Raw genomic sequence first — 21,348 nt, forward strand, 5'->3', positions numbered from 1 at the left:
AGTCAGTTGTTTCTCAGCTAATGAAACATGGGACTCAAAGTGTATAGTGGATGTTGTTGATGTTGTTCTTAACAGTCTTCTTCAAAAAAAAAAGGGAAGGGCATGTTGTCTGTGTCAGGAGATCCACCAGTGTGTTTTACTCTTGGGGGTGGCAGCAGCTTTCCAATGAGCTGTGCTGCTTTAGCTGTCACATGCCACAAGAACAGAGGCTAAACCAAAACACACGCAAATCAGAGGCAATGGCTGTATCTCTTCTTTCAACTCTATACACCAAGTACTTTGGTTTTGGGACATAGTATACCCCATTTTCTACCTGATGTGAAATACAGGTTGATTGCTCGTCCCTTAAGCTGCGGTTCCATTGACGGTCAGGGTAACTGATAAGGTGACGGCCCTGAATCTGAACAGAAGCAGCAGAAATAAAACACGTTCCCAAGCTACTAACCTTTTGCTCATAACTGTCCGGGTTGCCTTGTTCCCCACTTGCCTGCTCTGCCCTCTCCCCTGAGTCAGGCCTCTTGGAGAGTTGCTCGGAGGCCATTAACTCCCCCCGCCCTGAGTGCACAGAAGGCAGAAACACGTGAAGAGATCCGGGCATGACTCCTATTAGCAATGAATATAAATCTTCTAAGCATTAATTTTCCTCCCCTAACCAAGAGCAGCTGATTTACCAGGGATTTTATTTGTTTCATAACTTAATTGCTTGATACTTCAGATGTAATCATGTTAGCTACTTTTAAATTATTAAAGGAGAATGTCAGTGGAGGCTCCTCTGTAAAGTTCTTTCTCTCTCTCTTTCTCCCCCTCTACCACCCCTTACAGCATGTCTCTACTGAACCACAGCTGTGACCCAAACTGTGTGATCGTTTTTGAAGGATACCAGCTTTTACTTCACTCTGTCCGAGAGATACAGATTGGTGAAGAGGTAATTAACTTGTCCTCCTTTCCATCACAGACACCTGCAACAATGACATCTCCCTAAATAAATTCCAGACTGCAGGGCCACCAGCTTAATATTTTGATGATATATTGATGCCACTTTCTAGCACATAGCTATCAGGGGGAAAATGATAAATAGAATCATCTCTTCACACTGCCTGGGCCCCATAATCATTACTTCTCATAAATCACTAGCAGTCTTGATAAATTCTTGTTCCCTCTTTCCTCCTCTAGGCACTTCATTTTGTTTGTATTTGAACGTCTTTACCCTGATGGAAACACTTACAATATTTCTGGGTGGAATGCAGTGTTCACTAAGTCATTGCAACAATAAGCATTTGTCAGGCTGCACCCAGACTGTTGTAGTAAACCTTTCATTGGCAGTGAAAGTAGCAAGACAAGGTTTGTTTTCTTGTCCATTTCACGAGAAAAGACTTCAAAATATGCCTTTCAAGAGATTTCTGATTTGATCTAAGGTATTCTCAGCTTTGTTTTTATGACAGCGTTTGTATTACTTTGAAAATAATAATTTGTGGCTGAGTAAGCATTTAAAAGTAAATGTCTTTTGTAGCAATACAATATTGAATTTGCTTCATAGCATGCAGCTTCATGCTGCAAAGACGTGTGTATATATGTATCTTTACACACACCAATGACCTGTGTAGTCTTAGCTGTTGGTCATTTCAAAATCATGACTTAATGTAAATACAGTTCACGCCTGTAATTCAGACTCTGGGAAGATCAAGGGCATATGTATAGTAATTTAGAAGTATTATCTTTTTTCCTCCCTATCAGGTGTTTCTTTTTTAATGTATCCTTTCTCTAAGATAGTAGTCTATCAAAACAAGTAAATGAAAAAATATTTTTTTAGCCAAAATATTGTGGAGAACCAACAGAAATACTTTTGCATACTTACTTTTTTGTCAAGAGAAATCTTTTAGGATGCCATATACTTTTGTGGAGCTACTAAGTATAGACATAATTCTGGCTGGCATTCTTGTTCAAGCCAAATTATACATTTCATCCATATACTGTAACTTTTCTCTTGGCTTCCCAATTCACCAAGATCAGTTATTTATTTAAAAATGCAGTAGATTTTAATGTCTTCCCAGGATACATTTGGGTTAATTATTAGAATTCTAAATTCTGAAGCTATCTTATTTTTATGTCTGTGCATATATTTTTCCAGATAAATTTCGTAAAGCGATTCTTTGTAAAAAGCAGCTTTTACAGGCCTTGAGTGGCCCTGGGTAGTTCTGGAGTGAGAAGTGAAGTAGAATTCCCTTGCAGGCATGACCACCATGCAGACTGTGCTATGGCTGTGAAGCTGTGACCCAAATGTTAGACTTAATGTTAGTGGTCTGTAACCCACAAAAGTCTCTAGGTTAAAATCAGTGGTGAAACAAGTATGGTGTAAGTTACAAGTCATTCGTAAGGCAATCAGGAAATAAATATAAGTTATAAAGCAGGGCAGCTAGGACCAGTTTGTTTGAGTGACTTCGGCAGTTGTGTGAATATGGGCTTTAAGATGACTGCACCTAATGTGGGCATGTTATATTTTCTAAAAGACTTTGCCTCCAAGGAGGCAGTAAAATAGTCTGAATTTTCCAAAACGCTCAGTATCGGGTTTCTTTGTTGGAACTATTGCTTCTGGTTTTGGTACTGAAAGGAAAACTTGCTTTAAGGAACATGTAAGCTTTTATATATATACATATGTATGTGCTGCATTGAAGCAGGTGCCCTCTTAACTGGAAATAAAGGTTTCAGTCTGAGGTATGTGCTTCTTTAAATAAGGATTTGTCTAAGGGAGAAAATGGGTATAAGTGAGAAAGTCAAGACACAAAGTGAGTATTAGTTTAGATCTGTTATGGGAAGAGGAAGGAAAAGAAAATTATTACGAGGGTATGTACAAGTCAGCAGTTTAATATTATTTTCAACACCCAATTACTTTTCCTCTTACACAACTGCTACCGCTTTTCATTTTTTGTTCTGCATGGTAGCTTTGGTATAACTTCTTTCTACATTGCCTTACTGCTTGCCTGCAGCAGGGTGAGCTCAGTTTTCTTAATAGCCATGTATTGAATTTACACACCTATGTACATGAAAATACATTACCTGTTGTGAGCTGAGTTTCTGCTTACATTACTGAGGTCATAATCTGAGCTAATGGGAGAGAAAATGCATGTTAGGGAGGAATCTGATTGCGTTTTCGAATCAGTCAAGTGCTCTGAGGTGGTAAGATGAACATTGTTTCAAGTCATGAGGCAACAAGAAAACTCCAATAATTATAAGCAGTAGAAAACTTGTCTTATCCAGTTCAAACTTACACTAGATGTAGTCAGAATGAGAGCCCCTGTGTAATAATTAATAGAAAGTAAATAAGCACTAAGATTTATTAGAAATGAGAAGCTAAGTAGCAAGTCAAGCTCAGATTAGTAGAAGATGACTTTGGCTTTACTATCCATACAGCAGGAAACTTGATAGGGCTTCTGGACCCATGCCAGGAAAATATCAGCCACTGCAATATAATGTATTCACTAGGCCAGTGAGAAGTAAAAATATTTTTGCACATTTGTAGTGCTTTCTGCCAAAGGACTCTACAACAGTTTACTCATGTTCAGGAGTTGTTGACCACCTATTATCACAGGGAGTGATTACAGAGACACAGGTAGTTCAGGTGACTGGCAGCTGTGCTCATCTCACAATTATATAAAGAGGGAGGCAGCAGTAGACTTGATTAGGGTTCTAAATCAGACAAAGAGATATTATTACATTGGATGTAGCTGCTGTAGTGTGATGCAGATTTATTCAGGAATAACATTTGTGCCCCAAACCACACTTTAGAGTTCTCATGCAATACACAGTAATTATCAAGTCAGTGATGAAAAACATGTAAGATTATGAGAACCTCAAAAAGTTTTAATGTCCTGATAGAATTTGTTTTAGTCTTGTATCTAGGCAGATTTTTTGGCTCTGCGTGTTTTTGACAGGAAGGCGTGTGGCATTTAGTGTTTTTTAATTCAGTTTTGGTTTGGGCTTTGAAATTTGTTCAAATCCTAAAGCCAAAATGTATCTCAGGCAGTAGGAAATTAGGACAGAAAATGTTTGCCTAAATCTTTATAGAATGAAAGTGCTAAATTTTATAGTGCTGTATATTTGGAAAACTAATCACTCCTAAAATCGTATGCAAAAATTCTAGCCACCTAGGCCTTTTTTGTAGCAAAGACAGTGTTGCCTGTCCTGAAGTACTAAGGAATCACGAGTCATGAATGTTACATTTTTGTAGGCACTGAAAGAAGGGATTCATTCATGTATAATTGCATGGTTTCCCAAGTTGAAGCTTTAAGAAAACAAAGTGTATTGCAGGAATCATAATAAAATGCTGAGAGATGGCAAGATGGAGAAGTGTCTGGTCCTTAAATTTTGCTTCGGAAATCAAAAGTTCAGCTTTAGGTATATTATTTGGGTTTTATACTAATGTGGTTCTATGGAATTGCATGCTCTTTGAGGGCAGAAAATTACCATTTTAAACAAAAACACACTGTGTTCCCATTGGCTTTGGACAGTGAATGCTTTAGTTGATGTTCAAAATAAAAGCTTCCATTTCTGTCATTATATAACTTATTTGTCTGTTTAAATAACATTTATAACCCTCTTTAAATGTAGAATTTTTAAAGTGAAAATTTGGCTCTGTGTGGTGGGTTGAGCCGGGCTGGACACCAGATGCCCACCAAATCTGCTCTATCGCTCCCCTCCTCAACTGGACAGGGGAGAGAAAATATGATGAGAGGCTCATGGGTTGAGATAAGAACAGGGAGAGATCATTCATCAGTTACTATCACGGGCAAAACAGACTCAACTTGGGGAAATCGGCTTAATTTATCACCAATCGAAACAGAGTAGGGTAATGACAAAATGAAAACTAAATCTTAAAACACCTTCCCCCTACCCCTCCCTTCCTCCCGGGCTTAACTTCACTCTGGATTTCTCTACCTCCTTCTCCCCACGGTGGTGCAGGGGGATGGGGAATCGGGGCTGCACTCAGTTCATCACACATTGTTTCTGCCATTTATTACTCCTCAGGGGGAGGACTCCTCACACTCTTCCCCTGCTTCAGCGTGGGGTTCCTCCCATGGCAGACAGTCCCCAACAAATGAGTTCTTCCCACGGGCAGCAGTTCTTCACAAACTGATCCAACATGGGTCCTTTCCATGGGGTGCAGTCCTTCAGGAGCAGACTGCTCCAGCGTGGGTCCCCCACAGGGTCACAAGTCCTGCCAGCAAACCTGCTCCAGCATGGGCTCCTCTTTCCACAGGTCCTGCCAGGAGCCTGCTCTAGCGCAGGCTTACCATGGGGTCACAGCCTCCTTTGGGTGCATTCACCTGCTGTGCTTGCCTGTTCCTCCACGGGCTGCAGGTGGATATCTGCTCTGCCATTAACCTCCATGCACAGCAACTTCTTTTCCCCTTCTTACATATGTCATCCCAGAAACGCTACCACCGTTGCTGATGGGTAGCCTTTGCCAGCGGTGGGTCTGTCTTGGAGCCGGCTGACATTGGCTCCACCGTATATAGGGAAAGCTTCTAGCAGCTTCTCACAGAAGCCACCCCTGTAGGTGCCCCCTGCTACCACAACCTTGCCACACAAACCTGATACATTCTGATAGGAAACTTCCTTCCAGCCTGGTAGCCTTTCTTTTTTTTCTTCCCCATCCTTACTCATTCATATAAGGACGTATGAGTCTATCCTAATACCCCAAAGTCTAGCGCTTAACCATCTGGTAATCATCACCACTAAATTTAAGTGTTCTCTGTCCTGCAACTGGTATAAAGGGAATGGAACAGATAGGGAGAAGAGGAGAGGACAAAAGAATTGGAAGGAAGACAAGGTTTGGAAGCAACTATTGATGTCCATGCATAGACTGGGAGTGGAGGTGGCTAGAAAGTGTCTCAAGGGTCTCTTAGCGCTCTGCAGACTCTACTCTCTACCAGTTTTTTGAGCATAATTGAATCTAATAGGAAGAAAGAAAGAATAGATTTTTGTGGGCATTTTATTCTATATGTCCCTACTTAAAAGACTACAGGATTTTCTGAAACTTGCTTCCAGCAGCTCAAAACTAATTATATCACCATTTTGCTCCTCAAGATAATATGAGTTGTAGTGCTGACTATCACAGCTTTTGTAACTTTAGGTGATGTTACTTTGACAGGATACAAAGATTTCCTTTTCTTGCACTTTCTTCCTTGCAAAAATGAAATGTAGGTATTGCAAAGAAAGGTAAGAATGCAAAAGGATTATAAGAAAGCAAAAATTATTCACCTAGGGATCACCAGGGCTCCTTTAGTGATAAGGCAGCCTATCAGCAAATTTACTTTCTCAAAAAGACAAGCAGCTTGCTCTGAAGAGGTCTTCGTCATTTCCCTACCCTTTGCAGCCACTTTAAACAGCATTAAGATGTGTGTTATAATTTCAATTGACTTTTTGTTAATTACCTGGTGTTTTGCAGCCAGACGTGAGTTCATTTTGCCTATTCTCCAATCAGAAGTTGTATATCAGTGCATAGCTCAAATCAATTAATCCTGCCGAGAGACAGCATGTATTAGCTGAGGTCCAATTCTGCTCCAAAAATGGGTGCATGGCATCTCATCAGCTTCAGAGTTCAGTTAGAGCAAATTTATCTTTCTGCAGAAAGTCACATAACAAACCATACTTTTACAGAGCAACTAATTTTTAAAATTAATACTAAATGCAAATCATAATTTCAGACAACCAGCAATGAAATCTATGTTCGTGATAGATTTCAACCAAGATATGTAATATTTCTGTTGTTACAGTTCTGTGAGGAGAAGTTTTATGTCTGTGTGTTTGACATATTATATTCTGTTGCATTACATGTTTTAAAATGAAATCTTTCCTTGAGTTAGAAGGCATTTTGATAATATATGCCAAAACAGAAAAAGCACTGACTGTTCACCACTTATATAACTCTGTATCAGGAACAGATTTTTGTACACAACCCTTCCTAAGACCCTGAGACTAATGATTGCAAAAACAAGAAGACTCGCTTTTTTCCGCTGCTGTTTGCATTAAAATAATTGATCACGAATTTCTACAGAAACCTCTGTCTAGAAATTTTGTAGCTTATAGCCTGTTGCAAAAAGCATAAATTAAGTCCACTGCAGCATGTCAGTACTGGAAAATTGTGTCCACATTGTTTGGCAGATGAGGAACATGAGAAACTAAGCACCATACCCATAGTTAAAGAATTTCTGTGTCAGAGCGAGAAGCAGGGCTCAGACAGTGCTGCATTTTTAAGGAGAAAGTCTTGATAGTCAATAAGTCTCATGGCTGTTAAATAATTCCCTGCCTTCATAAATGTTATTTAATATATATTCTCCAGTTTGGGGGAAAAGATTTACTGCATTCTTTATAAGCGATGCAATAAAGAGACAAGCCTTGGTCAGCTGAAATAATGTTTTAATTAATACCATACATCCCACATGCACATACCATTAAGACAACCATTGATAAATGGGCATATTTCCTAAATATGTACAAGTTAAATGAGCCTTGCATCTAATGAAAGGATCCAAAATTAAAACAAGTGTAGGAGAGAGGCTTGAATACAGAATTTTTATGTTTAAACGATTAAATTATTAGTGTAGACTTAGTCACCGTTAGGTTGGTCGTATTTCTAAAGATTCTAATTACATTTTCCCACTCAGTCTGCCAGCTACAAACATTTTTTCACTTATGGATTTCTGCGGGCAGGAGCGGGAATTTGGACTTGGACCTCTGACAGCAAGCAAAACCCTAAGTTGTTAAAACATTAAAAGGAGATATTAATGTGACAAAAACTCTTGTCCTCCTCCTTCTGCCCAGTCATATGCTCTAAAGCAGAGCACGTTATTACCTTACTGTTCATATCCACAAGTGTTTGGTAACCTCTGAAAAAGAAATTACTGGTTTCAAACTTGTTTCTACTTCCAAGGTTTCTGCAGCATGAATGAAATTTTAAAAAGGCCAAAAATGATGAGAGAAAGGGATGAAGCCTGTAAGCTGAAGATAGATAAAGCATGTTCGATGTTGGCAATGGGTTTGTTTTGCAGTCATATAACTGAACTCTGCCTAATGATGAGTTCAACAATAATGATAGGGGTTAAACCATTGTCTTAAGTATTTTGGCAAACAATAGAATAATCTCACATTAATGATTTTGTCCCAGAAGATTCCTACAGTCTTGCACTGTGCCTGAACTTGCTAAATCTCTTTTACTGATGGATGCCACCTGAACCTAAAGCCCAGTAGGACACGGTCAGAACCAGTGATGTTTATGCAGAGGATAAGAGACAGGGAACAAGCCAGTGTGTGGAATGGTTTTGACAGAAAACACTTGTGAGTTGGAAGGAGACAAGAGGCTTGAGATGGGAGAGGAAAATTGGGCTTGGAATGGCTGAAGGATGAGTTAGGACTACAGCTTGACTGGAAACTGATTTGTGGGAAGGAAGGGAGACAGATCTTTCTTATCACACCAGGGAGGATGCTGAGTAGGACTAGCTGGGGAAAGAAATGAGGACAAAGTTGGTGGGGTCACTGAAGATGATTGAGAAACCAGAGCAGGGCAACAAGGACTGTTAATTTGGGAGAGTAAGAGTGTTGGTGATCAACTATGGGGAAAAGGTGTAAGATGAGGCATGCAGGGGAGGCAGAAGGGCAGATCTGGGACTGGCAGGGTGAAGGAATTGGCCCATTGTACCAAGAATGGCTATGTAAGGAGCTAGAACTGAGGGCTGGAAACCAGGTTTAGATAACCAAGTGTGGAGAATGAGACTGGAAAATGATACTCATGTCCAGGGGCGGAGAAGAGAGAATGAGAAGAGGGACAGATTGGAGAGAATGGAGCAGAAGAAGAAACAGGCAACAGAAGAAACAGGGAGAAAAGAGCAGAAAAGAAACAGGCAAAACAATTTCCATCCATTCACTGCAGAAAGCTCAGATGGAAGGCTACAGCTCCTGTGTAAGTGTAGTACAGACTGTTCTTCTCCAAACCAACAGTGGTGAAACTAATCCCCTCTTGTCTCAGACACGCACAAGCTGGGACAGAACACCACTATATAGAATGCAAAACCTAACAAAGTTCTCACACTTTCTAAATTTTGGTTATCTGTGGAACTTTAATTTGTCTCTTTTCATTAATTATACTATTAATCTTCAATTAGGAGACCATATTTATTTTTTCTGCAGGCTTTCGGCTTATGATCATTTTAAATGCTTGACTTTGCCATCTCAGTAATCTTTTTTTAATATAGTTCTCCTTCAATATGTAATCAAATTACACTGTAATAATAAATTAAAAAAAAAGCATGCATTGTTTTACTTCCTTGTTAATTGCTTGTTTAATTAGAATGCTCCCTAATTTGCAAAATGCAGGTTCTGACAATGGATTTCATAGTCATTACTACAAATTGGTCAGGTTTTCCTGTAATTTCTTTGAGTGGAGTCTCATGATTTAACTGAGAACCATGTGAAAATTCTCCCAATTAGTTGAAGTGTCTAGGCTCAGGATGAAATAATGTGACCTGATTTTTTTAGTTGTGGACTCTCTGGAGTGTTTCAGAGTGTGTTGGCCGTATAGCGTAATCACTCAATAGCATGTATGACTGAATGCTGGTCTGAGCTGGGCTGTTATTTTGTTGTATTATTTCCCGTATCATTAGTTTGTGCCTGTGCACTTTAAACATTTGAAGAACTCTACAAATGGTTAGCCCTGTAAAATTCCTTCTGGCAGGCGTCAAAGTGAACAAACTACAGACTTTGGAATTCACTCTGTACAGCATGAAGAGTTGAAAATGGCACAAATATAAGCATCTTCTTTTATCATTTTAATGGATTTTCTTGTCAATAGTTTCAACAACTTTGACTGCAATGCTTTTGTGCTTCCTTGGTCACAAAGAAAACACCACAGACATACTGGAGATAGGTGTGACATAAGAGGAGCTTTCCTCAGGCTCAAACATATATTTGCAAGAAAGTAGAGGCTTCCCTGAGACAAAATTTTTGGAGACAGTTGGATGTTGTATAACTCCAGAGCTAAATACACAGGCTTTGGAGCTAGACAGAAAATGAGATTTCATGCACATGGAATTCAGATACTGAACTTCTTTCCCCCCTCTCTTTCTCCCTCTTTCTTCTCTCTTTTTTTCTTTTCTTCAGAATTAGGATGAAAAGTTGAAATAGTGATAATTTGAGGGGGAGGGGGCGATTAATAGTTTCAAACAATATTCAGCTGGCAATGTCAAAAAGTGTTCCTCTGTGGAAACTATTTTTGGCCTTTTTTCTTGCCCTTTGAAAAAGTTGACAATTTCTTCTAGGAAATAATTTGTTAAGATAAAATTTTATTTTATGCTGTAAAAATGTTGCATCCAGAAATGTTACCTTAACTATACATACACTGAATAAGGAGGTTTTTTTTAAATATGCCAACTCTGGTTTTGTATGTGCTGCACACAGCTCACCGTCAGCTATATTGAATCACTGATGCCCACCAGCGAACGCCAAAAGCAACTGATGCGCCAGTATTGCTTTGAATGTGACTGTCTTCTGTGCCAGAATCAAGAAAAGGTAGGTTGAGTGAAGAAATTCCTTGCCAATGAAACAGAATTTTCCAAGGCTTGTCAGCAGCTTCCCTTCCTTTACGTAATACTTCTCTTTTTGCTACTAATTGAATGGCCAGAATAGAGAAGAAAATGACCTCTGCCCTCAGTGCTGTTTATGTTGCTATGAAAGACAACCGTGAAGGAAAGAAAAGCAGGAAATGTTGACAACATGATAAGAATAATTTCTTGCTAAAACATGCATTGTTCATAAAGCTAGGAACCACTTTCAGTTCCAAGATGTGGTTTAGATCATTTTGAGATTCAAGGACCTCTGAACATGAGAGTTAACGTGACTTTAAGCAGAAAGGAAAGGATTTTTTTTTCTATTTGAAAGAATTATCTTGGAACTTTAACTAAAGCTACTTGTCTGATGCCACAGGAAGGCTGTGGTTATCCCCATAATAATGTTAAATTAATTCCTACAAACACCTGCATCAATAATTTTCAAGAACTACCAGACATATTCATCAGCGGTTGTTAGAGTGGTGAACCTCCTTGGATGACTGACTGTACTAAAAACTACAGAGAACATAAAAACGTTCTCTTTCACAAGTTCTTGGAGTAGCAGGTCAGTAGTTGCAGTAGATAAAATTTTGTTCAGTGTAACCTTTTACTAGGCTTCAGCCTAGCCTGGTTTAATTTATATTCTGGGTTGCTTCATATTTATACTGCCTGGCCAGAATAATTTTGGCTCCAAGCCTGCTGAGAGATCAAAAGGAATATGCAAAACGAGGCTGGCTTCATAGCAGTTTACGCACTTTGTCTCTCTAGTTATATGTACACTTGTTCGTATTTTCACAAATGCCTGTTTTGGGTGAGTCACTTGCCATAGCTAAACGTCTTCCCGGTATATTAGAAACGGTAGAAAGGTATGATGAAAATGTGATTCCAAGGAGCATGATACAATTCATGAAATAATTGCTGTACAGCAAAAAAATAAAAAAAACACACACCAAAGTTTAAACTCTGTGTTGAGTAGGACAGTTGTGTGTGTGTCATTTTGTTCAAGCCAAAGTACACCCATTGCATACAAAATGTATTCTTTGATTTGTCAGGAAGCAGTTCAAAAAGGGAACACAGAAAAGTTTCAGGCTTATGACATAATGCTAAATTACTTCCTGTCCATGTGCAAAAGTTGTTGGCGTTCTGTGCCTGATAAAGATAGCTGCAATGCTACTGGGAGGCAGTGGAAGGACCTCTTTTTGTCTTGCTTTTAAAGATGCTAACTCAAGTGCCATGAAATCTTAGATTAGTTTTGGGGAATGGTATCGCCACAGATGCAGCGACAATTAAGAAAAATAAGCAAGCTAGAGAGTCTTTAAGGATGGATTAACAGTTTTTGAAAGGGTAGACAAGTGGTGTAAAGACCATTCAGCATGTGGAATGTTTTAAGAAACAAGATCCACAGGCTGGAGTACACTTCACTGTAAGAGTCAACATACAACATCAAAAAATATTGCAGTGTAATTATATGTGCATATATTGATGAAAACAATAGTCTCATACATAGGTTAAAAATAATTAATGATTTTTTCTCTTTGGAATTTTTAATTGTGTTTTGAGTTCATCTTCTGTAGATCTTTTTTGCCCATTGTCAAAATTCCCTGTGGGGATGAGATTGCAAAATGTTTGGAAAGCTCTTTATGACTGCATTCTGAAATTCTGTAGTTTCTTCATTGTTACCATATAAAGAGGTCTGTGAAGGGGTAGGAACCTCATGTCAACTTTGTCTGTTGATGTCTATGAAGAAGACATTTTTATCCTCAGCTTCAGTCTAGGATGATTAAATGTAATCTGCAGCAGTCCTCATAGTACTGTATTTCATTTCTCTGTGACAGAGATTTTATAAATACAACTGTTTACATGACTAACTTGGAAACATAGATTTAATTTTTTTCCATTGATCTCTGACACTGTCTGTAAATTGAGAGGCAAGTAACACTGCAGCTACAATGGAGATAATATTTTTGGAAATTCTGGGGGTTTAAAATTACAGAATGGCTGGATTTAGATGCTTAAATGTCATCAGTTGGCAAAATTATTCAATAATATCGCTGCTGAAATACCCCTGATACTGAGACAAATTTCCAAGACATCTTGGGAAAGTTTTAAAAGGTGAAGTCTTTGTCAACAGTGTAGGCAACTGCTGCAACTTTGGGTCATCAAGGGTGGCAGATTCAACACTGTGATTCGACAAATATAGTCAGCTAACAGTAAATTCCCAGATTACAACATTGCTTTGTAAATACCATGCTTTAGTCAACAGCGATCCATCTCATAAATCTTTGTTATAGGTAAAATTGCAAATTCCAGTTTGGCTTTAGGCCTTCAAGTAAGTTCTTGGGTGTTGGGGGTTTTTTTTCAGTTGTAGTCATCTCATCAAAAAAGCTAGAATCCTTTTTCTAAGAAACTCTTATAGAGATTGTAGCTTCTTGTAATCCCCAAGTTCCAGTCTTGCTGAGTCCGCATGCTAGCTGCTGAGCACATACTAGGGACCTGGGAAAGCACAGGAATCACTCCTGAGATGCACGCAATTTACAGTAAAACTATAAGTCAAGTCATTTCCATTGTAGCTTTTATTCTACACCTTTTGTAATGTTTCTAAAGCAATCCTGAGAATTCTGTGGGAAGTATACATTAACGTTTATAGGAAGGGCATATAAACCTTATGTGTATTAGTACTTAGTTACATGTATGCTAATTTATTCATATTTATAAAAATACTTTGCAAGTTTCTATCAATGAAATTAATGTCTCCTGCTGTATTTTCTAAAGGCTTGCTCATTTAGTCTTATGTGCTCAAGTAAAGACCAGTCTGTTTAAATCGGGGACCGTTTTTTGTGAGTTTTCTGTGAAGCTCTGTTTTGCTCATTTTCCCCAAATGCAGCATGAAGATGGCAATTCATACTTCTGCCGAGTATTCTGATGTCCAAAGGATAATAGAGGAAGATGCTGCATTTTCTAAAGTCTTTTAGCTTTGACTGATGGGTTTGTTTTAATGAGAATAATTGCTTGAAGTGGAATGGTTTGAGGTTCAGTTGAGGTTTAATTGTGTGCTTTATGAAGTTACCATTGCCATGTGGTATCCCAGTGCTGTAAAAAAAAAAAAAAAAAGGTCATATTTAACCTCAGAGACATCTACATGAGCAAATAACAGATTTAGTCTACCAAATGCTACTAATTTCTCCTAACTTTAGTTAGGTATCTAATCTAAGCCAGTTTTTAGCCTCCCTCTCTACCCAAACAAAAGACAAGAAGCTCATTCATACTGTCTTGTGGTAGAAATCTATGAAAACTGGAATGGATATAAAAGAGGTTAAAAGAATTCCTTCAAGTAAATACCCACACTGTAGACAGATAAAGTTGGGTGAGATAAATTATGCTGTTCCATGAAGTTTATATAAACACAAAATCAAGAATCAGGTGACTATGTTTCTGTGTGAGATGACATGGATAGCAGATGCAGTTGCAACTATGTAGGTTTCAGCACAGTAACATCCAGATTGTCAGTAAAAGCTGTTTATGCAGATTACTTCAAGCATTTTTCTCTGGCTGCTGCTTTAGACAAGTATATCTTACAGCCCATGTCACTGCTTGTTCACTGTTATTTGTGCTAAAATTGATTAAACTCAGGTAGTGGTTACATCATACTACAATTACACAGTTTAGCTATACATACAAACAAGAGTAATGTGTCAGAGTGCTCTTTTGCCATTCTAAGTTACATGATGCTGCGTGGACTTTTTCTAATATTTCAGTTCTCTGATGACCTATGATTTAAGAGGTAAGACGTCTATGAAGAAATATTCTTCATTTCTCATTTATTGTAATATTTCCTGTCACAGCTGTATAAAACAGCAAAATTCACTCCAACACCAGCAATGACTTTAAAATTCACGGTCACTTGGTCTTTTTAGCTAGATATAGCAACATCATACAGCACAGGAATCTTCCCTAACCACTGCCTAAGTATACACAGTTTACTTGCACAATGGTCTATATCTGGGACTGTAATAAGGCAAAGTCTGGATTTTCAGGTATTCTTATGCTGCAGCCCAACCACAGGGACCCTGTTGAAGTTGAGCATCAACTTCAGCTGATGCACACTGCCACGCTTAGTGGGAGCAGACACAGCCCTAGACCAAATGGAGAGGTCTGTGCCTGTGCAGTCACAATTGCATTGCATATCATGGGAGCAAATGTACCTCACTGGTTATTGCTGATGACAGGACTTCAAAGTGAATCTCTGCACAGCCGTGGAATAATCCAGGTGCATAGCTGTTATCAAGGGTGAGAAAATATGGAGGCAGACAGTGGCAAATAGCTGGACCTGTGGATCTCAAATCATTTTTAGTGCCTGGGCCTCATGTCAGCTGCATTTTGATTCTACGAGGTCATACCATAATGCTGGCCAGTCTCTTTTAGCAACTGGTCAAGCAGCTTGGATGCTGAATTGACAAGGGAAGAGTAGCAAGTGCTAACACATCAGTGTCAACTGGTTAAGATAAGATTAAAGTGCACCTTTTGGCAGTAAAGTTACTGCCAAATTAAATGGCAAATCTACAAATCTAACCGATATTTTTAATGGATTTTGGCCCAAGTTGGGAAAAAAATCATTAAGAGGAAAAAAACTCATATCTTTCCAAAAGTCACTCATAGAATATTACCTGACCGTGAGTACTCCAAGTTATTGCTACTGTAATGTCTTCAGTTCATTGTATCTCTGACAGCTTTATACATAATTGTTTGCTCCATTTTAAGATCAATCTCCACTGTAGTTAGGAAATGTGTGCCTTCCTAAAAGCTGAACTCTTGGCAACGTGTTACCATTCCAGCACATAAAAGCCCCTTACATTAGTTATAATTAAAGATGGGATTACATTGATGACAAACATTTTAAATGCAGAATAGTTTTTTCCACAGTCATGAGCCAGGGTATTGTTCACATTCTACATTTTCAGCCAAGGATTTCAGGGAGATTTGTGCTTATAGAATCACTTTGTTATTAGTCGTCTTTCTCCTTTGGAGCCGGGATTTAATATTTTAGTCTAGCTTGGTTTTTGGAAGGCTTTTATTTATTACAAGGTCAAAAGCAATGGGTTTGAATCGGAATCATTTTTATATTCGGCCAGTATTTGACAGTTGCCAAAGCTAATAATAACATAATGCCAGTAAGTACGTTATTCCTTTAATCAGTTTATTGCTTTGCTTAGTACTTACTTATATTGCAACTTGAGTTTTGGTAGAGAACATCACAAGTCCAGTTTCCAACTCAAGCACTCTCAAAATTATGTCTCCTGAACAGCAGCCAAGCCATCTACATCTGCATAAAAATGTCACCTGTAATTCTTTAGCTGGTATTGCACTTCCATATAAGTGAATAAGTGAATAAGTTCCTGAACCCACTAGAAGTTTTGACATTCTATTTCTTATCCTAGGAAACAACACAGCTGTAGTTTAGGAATTCCGTCAAATGTAAATGGTCCTCTATGTAAATTAATCAAATTTGTTGCTAGAGCATGTGTCTGTGGTGGATTTGTCTCACAGAAGTTGAATCCCATTGAAGAACATGTGCTTAAATCATAGAGGCATTGTTACATGAAGATTATTATTATGAACTGTTGTTTTGAATTAGCATGTAAAGGCTTCATTTAAGATCACTGTACTGGTGTTAGTACAAAAATATCACCCCTCCCTCAGGGAGCATATATTTAGGACACAGGAAATACAAAATTATATGTTAAGAAGTGTCTTTTTAAATTGCTGAATTGTCAAGTTCCAGAAGTTTGCGTCCCAGTTTCCCCAATATTTATTTATTTTCAGGCATTTGCATTCTCACTAAGTTTTCCAAGTACAATATGAAAGATGAGATCTCCAAGTTAATTCAAACCATGAAGCCTGAGAAGCAAGGATTAAATATGATTATTGAAAACAAGTCTGTTCATACAGCTAACAACATAAAACTCCTTGATCAAAGCAAAGAGTAAAGTAGGAGCATCTGTATCTCTAGTCATGATACTAAGGGGGTGTTAAAAAAAAAAAAAAGGATCAGGACTTTGTTTGAACAAAATGCTGGTTTATCCATTTCCTATAAAAAGATAGGGTTTGCAATAGATATTTTAGACATCATCGGTTCATTCCTCATCTTCTTTTTACTGTTTTGCCGCTAGAACTGCCTTTGAAGCAAACTACAGAAGGAAGTCAAGCCAGAGCTCAATCGTATTTCACCCACCTACCCTTTCAGCCCAACATTAGTATAACCAGTCCCTACAAAAGCCAGTGGCAGTAATTAGCAGCCCACTGGGACACAACGCTGATTCTTTCCATAGGTGGTTGGCTGATTAACAGCTCCGTCCTTCTGGCAAGACATTTGGTAGTGACATAAACCCTGGATCAGTTCCTGAAATCTGACAGTCAGTCTAACAGTGTTCTGTTCCCTTTCGGAGGATCTTGCCCTCTTGGGATGTATTTCCAAACAGCCAAGGACAGAGGGCTTTTTTTTTCCTTTTTTTTTCTTTTTTTTTTTCTAGTGCCAAAAATGACACTAAAAGCTAAGGCAACCACTTCTAATTTCTGGGCTCTGTTGTTCATTTAAAAAGGCATCATCTCTTCAGCTTCATAGCATTTCTTACATGACTTCTGAAGCTTCTTCCATCTTTCAGCATTGTAATATTTTTCCATCAAAGGGCAGTCCCACAGACAGTGTCAGACAGTGACAAATGGACTGTGATCATTTTTACATGACAACTTACCTCTCCCGGTTGCTTCAGGCCTGCTTCAGCGTGCTCTGGTCACGACTTGGCAGCAGTCAGCTGGAGCTCACTCGGGTTGTCAAAGGTCATGGAAAAGATACTGCTGTTCTTATAAACAGACAGGAGTTCAGAACTGTATGCAGACTCCTTTGTTGTTCAGGGGATCCTTAATAGGGAAACCTGCATCAATTCGGTCCAACAATTTTGTATTTCAAGCTGACGTAGGAGTTGGAGTGTGGTACTCTCCCAGGAGTCGGGCTTTCTGCTCATCTGAGGGGAGCAGAATCTCATTCCTTTCAGACCCAGCCATCTAAGAGGAAATGTAAATCTTCTGGCAGATGTTTAAGCAGAAACACTTTTTTTGCCAAGGGAAGGGAATCTGCTCTCATCACTGCTTCAGGCTGTAGTGGATATATTTAAGTGCCCAGCTAGCAGTGTTCCCCCTTTCCAGACATCCAGCTTCCTTGGGACGGTCATTAGAGCTAGTTATTACTGTTACTGTACTTCATAAAACAAAAGATTAGCTTCATTGCTTTGTCTATTGTCCTACTTTTCTGATTATTCCAATGAAAGGAATAATGAGTGGTTTTGTAAAGCAGACTTGTGCACAGTGGGGCCTGAAGTAATATCATCGGTTTGCTTTATATGAGTCAAGAATGTGTTAAAAAAAGTTTGGAGAAAAACTGAATCTAGTAATCCAAATTTTAATCTGGTAATCTCTCCCGTTGTTAAATCTATGACCTAAACAATCTCCTAAACCTGTCTACTTGCAGGTGTTTTCTGTTATCCATTTCATGGCAATTACTTTATGTGGTGGACGTGTATCACACTGGAAAAAAAGAGATCTTAAAGAGAAAAGCTATATTGTATGCATGTATGTATGTACATGGGTACATGTATGGAACATCAGGGACAATTTAAAAGATATTATACCTTTTTAGTGAGCAATATATTACACACAGTACATTTTAGTGGCTGGTGTCTTTTGCTGCTATTTGTTTTGTGATCTTTGATAAGTAATGTACAACCCTGGTTCATATTTCCCTCCATAAAATAGATATGTAATACCCATTATACAAGTAACATTAAAAAGACTAATTATTCTTCAGAATATGTCAGTATGAAACTTACTACAAGGGTCACATTGTTTTTATTTCCCATGCCACATTGTGGTAGTGCGTCTTTCACTCTACTCCTCTTATTTAAATGAAGAAAGATGGCTTTTCTGTCATCTGCCTCTAAACTTTTAGACACTCTTCACAAGCCAAATTTTATTTCTGATTTTATTTTTCAAAGATTGATTTATTGATTGATTTAGGATCCTTTGGCAAGGTCATCACGTATCATGACTTCATTCTAATTTCTTTTTGACAATGTAATTCTTCAAAGTTTGGGGCTTTGGGTGCATTCGTAGGAAGCGCCATAGCTTAAGAAAGACAAAATCGCGCTCTTCAGTGCCTAAATCAATTCCAGTCCTTAACTAATATCCTCCGAAGTCTATTAAAACAAGAATGAGCTCATCTGAATAGCAAGGAAGTTTATAACTTTTGAAACTAAAACTGCAGGCTGAGTGCTTTGGATTGAAAAATTGCTATGGTAAGTAATGTGCCAATAATTTAATTAATATCACAGCAATGCAGTAATTAAAGCTGTAGTTATAAATTTTGCGTTTTCTGAGCTTTATTTTTAGGCATTAATAGGAACTTTCAATTGTGTAAAAGGCAGCTGGCTTGAAAAGGCTGAATTTACTGTAGCCATGTGAGTTACAGCAGAGGACTGTGTAATTTGTTGACCCATTGCAGGATGTCCTGTTACTTTCCACAAGATTGTCCAGTGAATTGTATGAAAGCCATTGATTACACTGCAAACAATGATTTGAAATGGGGAGCGTGGTAAAACAGGGTATCACAACTCTGACCAAGATTTACCTGACCACAGTCATTAAGAAAAACACGTTGCTGCATCATATTGCTTTAGAAAAGATAAGGCATGAATCTTCGTCGTAGTGCTGACAAGTGCTGGATATAAATGAAAGTTTCTGCACTTCTTTGATAATATCTAGACAACTATATTTTACTCTCAAAATATTTATGGTGTACAACTTTACGTTAAGTTTGCATCATTCCTGTGCACAAAAATAGTGCTTCTGGGCTTTGAAAGCTTTTGGTATGATTACAGCTACTGTGTGGACGTTGTCTATCTGGACTTCGGTAAGGCCTTTGACACTGTCCCCCACCGCATTCTCCTGGAAAAGCTGGCAAATCATGGCATAGACAAGTGTACTCTTTACTGGGTAAAAAACTGTCTGGATGGCTGTGCCCAGAGAGTTGTGATTAATGGGGTGAAATTCTCTTGGTGGCCGGTTACCAGTGGTGTCCCTCAGGGCTCAGTTTCGGGGCCAGTTTTGTTTAATATCTTTATCAATGATCTGGGTAAGGGGATTGAGTGCACCCTCAGTAAGTTTGCAGCTGACACCAAACTAGGTGGGAGTGTTGATCTGCTTGAGGGTAGGAAGGCTCTACAGAGGGACCTGGACAGGCTGGATCGATGGTCCAAGGCCAACTGTATGAGGTTTAATAAGGCCAAGTGCCAGGTCCTGCATTTTGGTCACAACAACCCCAAGCAACGCCACAGGCTTGGGGAAGAGTGGCTGGAAAGCTGCCCAGCAGAAAAGCACCTGGGGGTACTGGTGGACGGCCAGTTTAACATGAGCCAGCAGTGTGCCCAGGTGGCCAAGAAGGCCAACAACATTCTGGCTTGTATCAAGAACAGCGTGGTCAGCAGGAGCAGGGAAATGATGGTGCCTCTGTACTCGGCACTGGTGAGGCCTCACCTCAAGTACTGTGTTCAGTTCTGGGCCCCTCTGTACAAGAGGGACATTGAAGTGCTGGAGCGTGTCCAGAGGAGAGCTACCAGGCTGGTGAGGGGTCTGGAGACCAGGTCATATGAGGAGAGGCTGAGGGAGCTGGGCATGTTTAGCTTGGAGAAGAGGAGGCTGAGGGGAGACCTCATTGCCCTCTACAGCTACCTGAAAGGAGGTTGTAGAGCGGTGGGTGTTGGCCTCTTCTCCCAGGTGAATAATGACAGGACCAGAGGAAATGGTCTGAAGTTGCGGCAGGGGAGGTTTAGATTAGATATTAGGAAGAATTACTTTACTGACGGAGTGGTCAGGCACTGGAACAGCCTGCCCAGGGAGGTGGTTGAGTCACCGTCCCTAGAAGTATTTAAGAAATGTGTAGATGTGGCACTTCAGGGCATGCTGTAGTGGCAGAGATTGTAGGGGATTTTTTGTGTGTGTATGGTTGGACTCGATGATCTCAAAGGTCCTTTCCAGCCATGAAGATTCTATGATTCTAATGATACAGTAGTTTGAATCTATAGACATTTGGTATAGAGGAGAAAGATGCTGTGAAGTTTTTACTAGTACATCGTATATGGTTAATGAAGGTGGGGATCCATGCAAAGTGAGCTGCTTCTCCCCTACCCCAAGCCCTCACCTGCAAAAGAAATTTTAAGGAGGGGTTGAGATAGATGAGTGTCACCCCTCTAAAAGGCATGCTATCTGATTGGGAAAACTATTTTAGGAGAACAGTGTTTTTTAAGTGGTGAACGAAGTACTTAGTGGACAGTACTTATCAGGAGACAGAGATATTAATTACTAGTACCATGAACATTTTTGGAAAATTGGAAATCCAATAAAGATTATGTATGACCAAATTATGTTGTTCCAGCAGGTCCCATAAACAGTTGCTTACATGTGAGTCAGGAAGTCTGATTTCAGTACGTGTTTTGTGATCTAGGCTACCTCTCCTTGCTTTGAGTCACATTGGCCGATCACCATTGATTGCTGAGTCACATAGAAACTTGTAACAATGACAGTCAACAGGAACCAGCTGCATGATAGCTATTGAAACAGTAGATGAAGGCCCTGAGAAACATTCAAAGGCCTTATAATAGTTTCCATGACATTGTGGCATTTTACAGAATGTCCTTTTACAGAA

General features: G+C 39.1%; 1 protein-coding gene across 6 annotated transcripts in view; it reads left to right on the forward strand.

The window, feature by feature from the left end:
- SMYD3 (SET and MYND domain containing 3) overlaps positions 1 to 21,348 on the forward strand; it is a 417,003-nt gene that overhangs the window by 331,328 nt on the left and 64,327 nt on the right. For 5 of the 6 annotated variants that reach the window (XM_074579947.1, XM_074579948.1, XM_074579950.1 and 2 more), the window contains 2 exons: positions 823 to 925; positions 10,450 to 10,560. In XM_074579947.1, coding sequence (XP_074436048.1) covers positions 823 to 925; positions 10,450 to 10,560 — 214 coding nt within the window. The remainder of the gene's footprint in view (positions 1 to 822; positions 926 to 10,449; positions 10,561 to 21,348) is intronic. The other variant, XM_074579949.1, reaches the window with a different exon arrangement.

This window comes from Larus michahellis, chromosome 3 (assembly GCF_964199755.1).
Source record: "Larus michahellis chromosome 3, bLarMic1.1, whole genome shotgun sequence".
In the NCBI taxonomy this organism is placed as follows: domain Eukaryota; kingdom Metazoa; phylum Chordata; class Aves; order Charadriiformes; family Laridae; genus Larus; species Larus michahellis.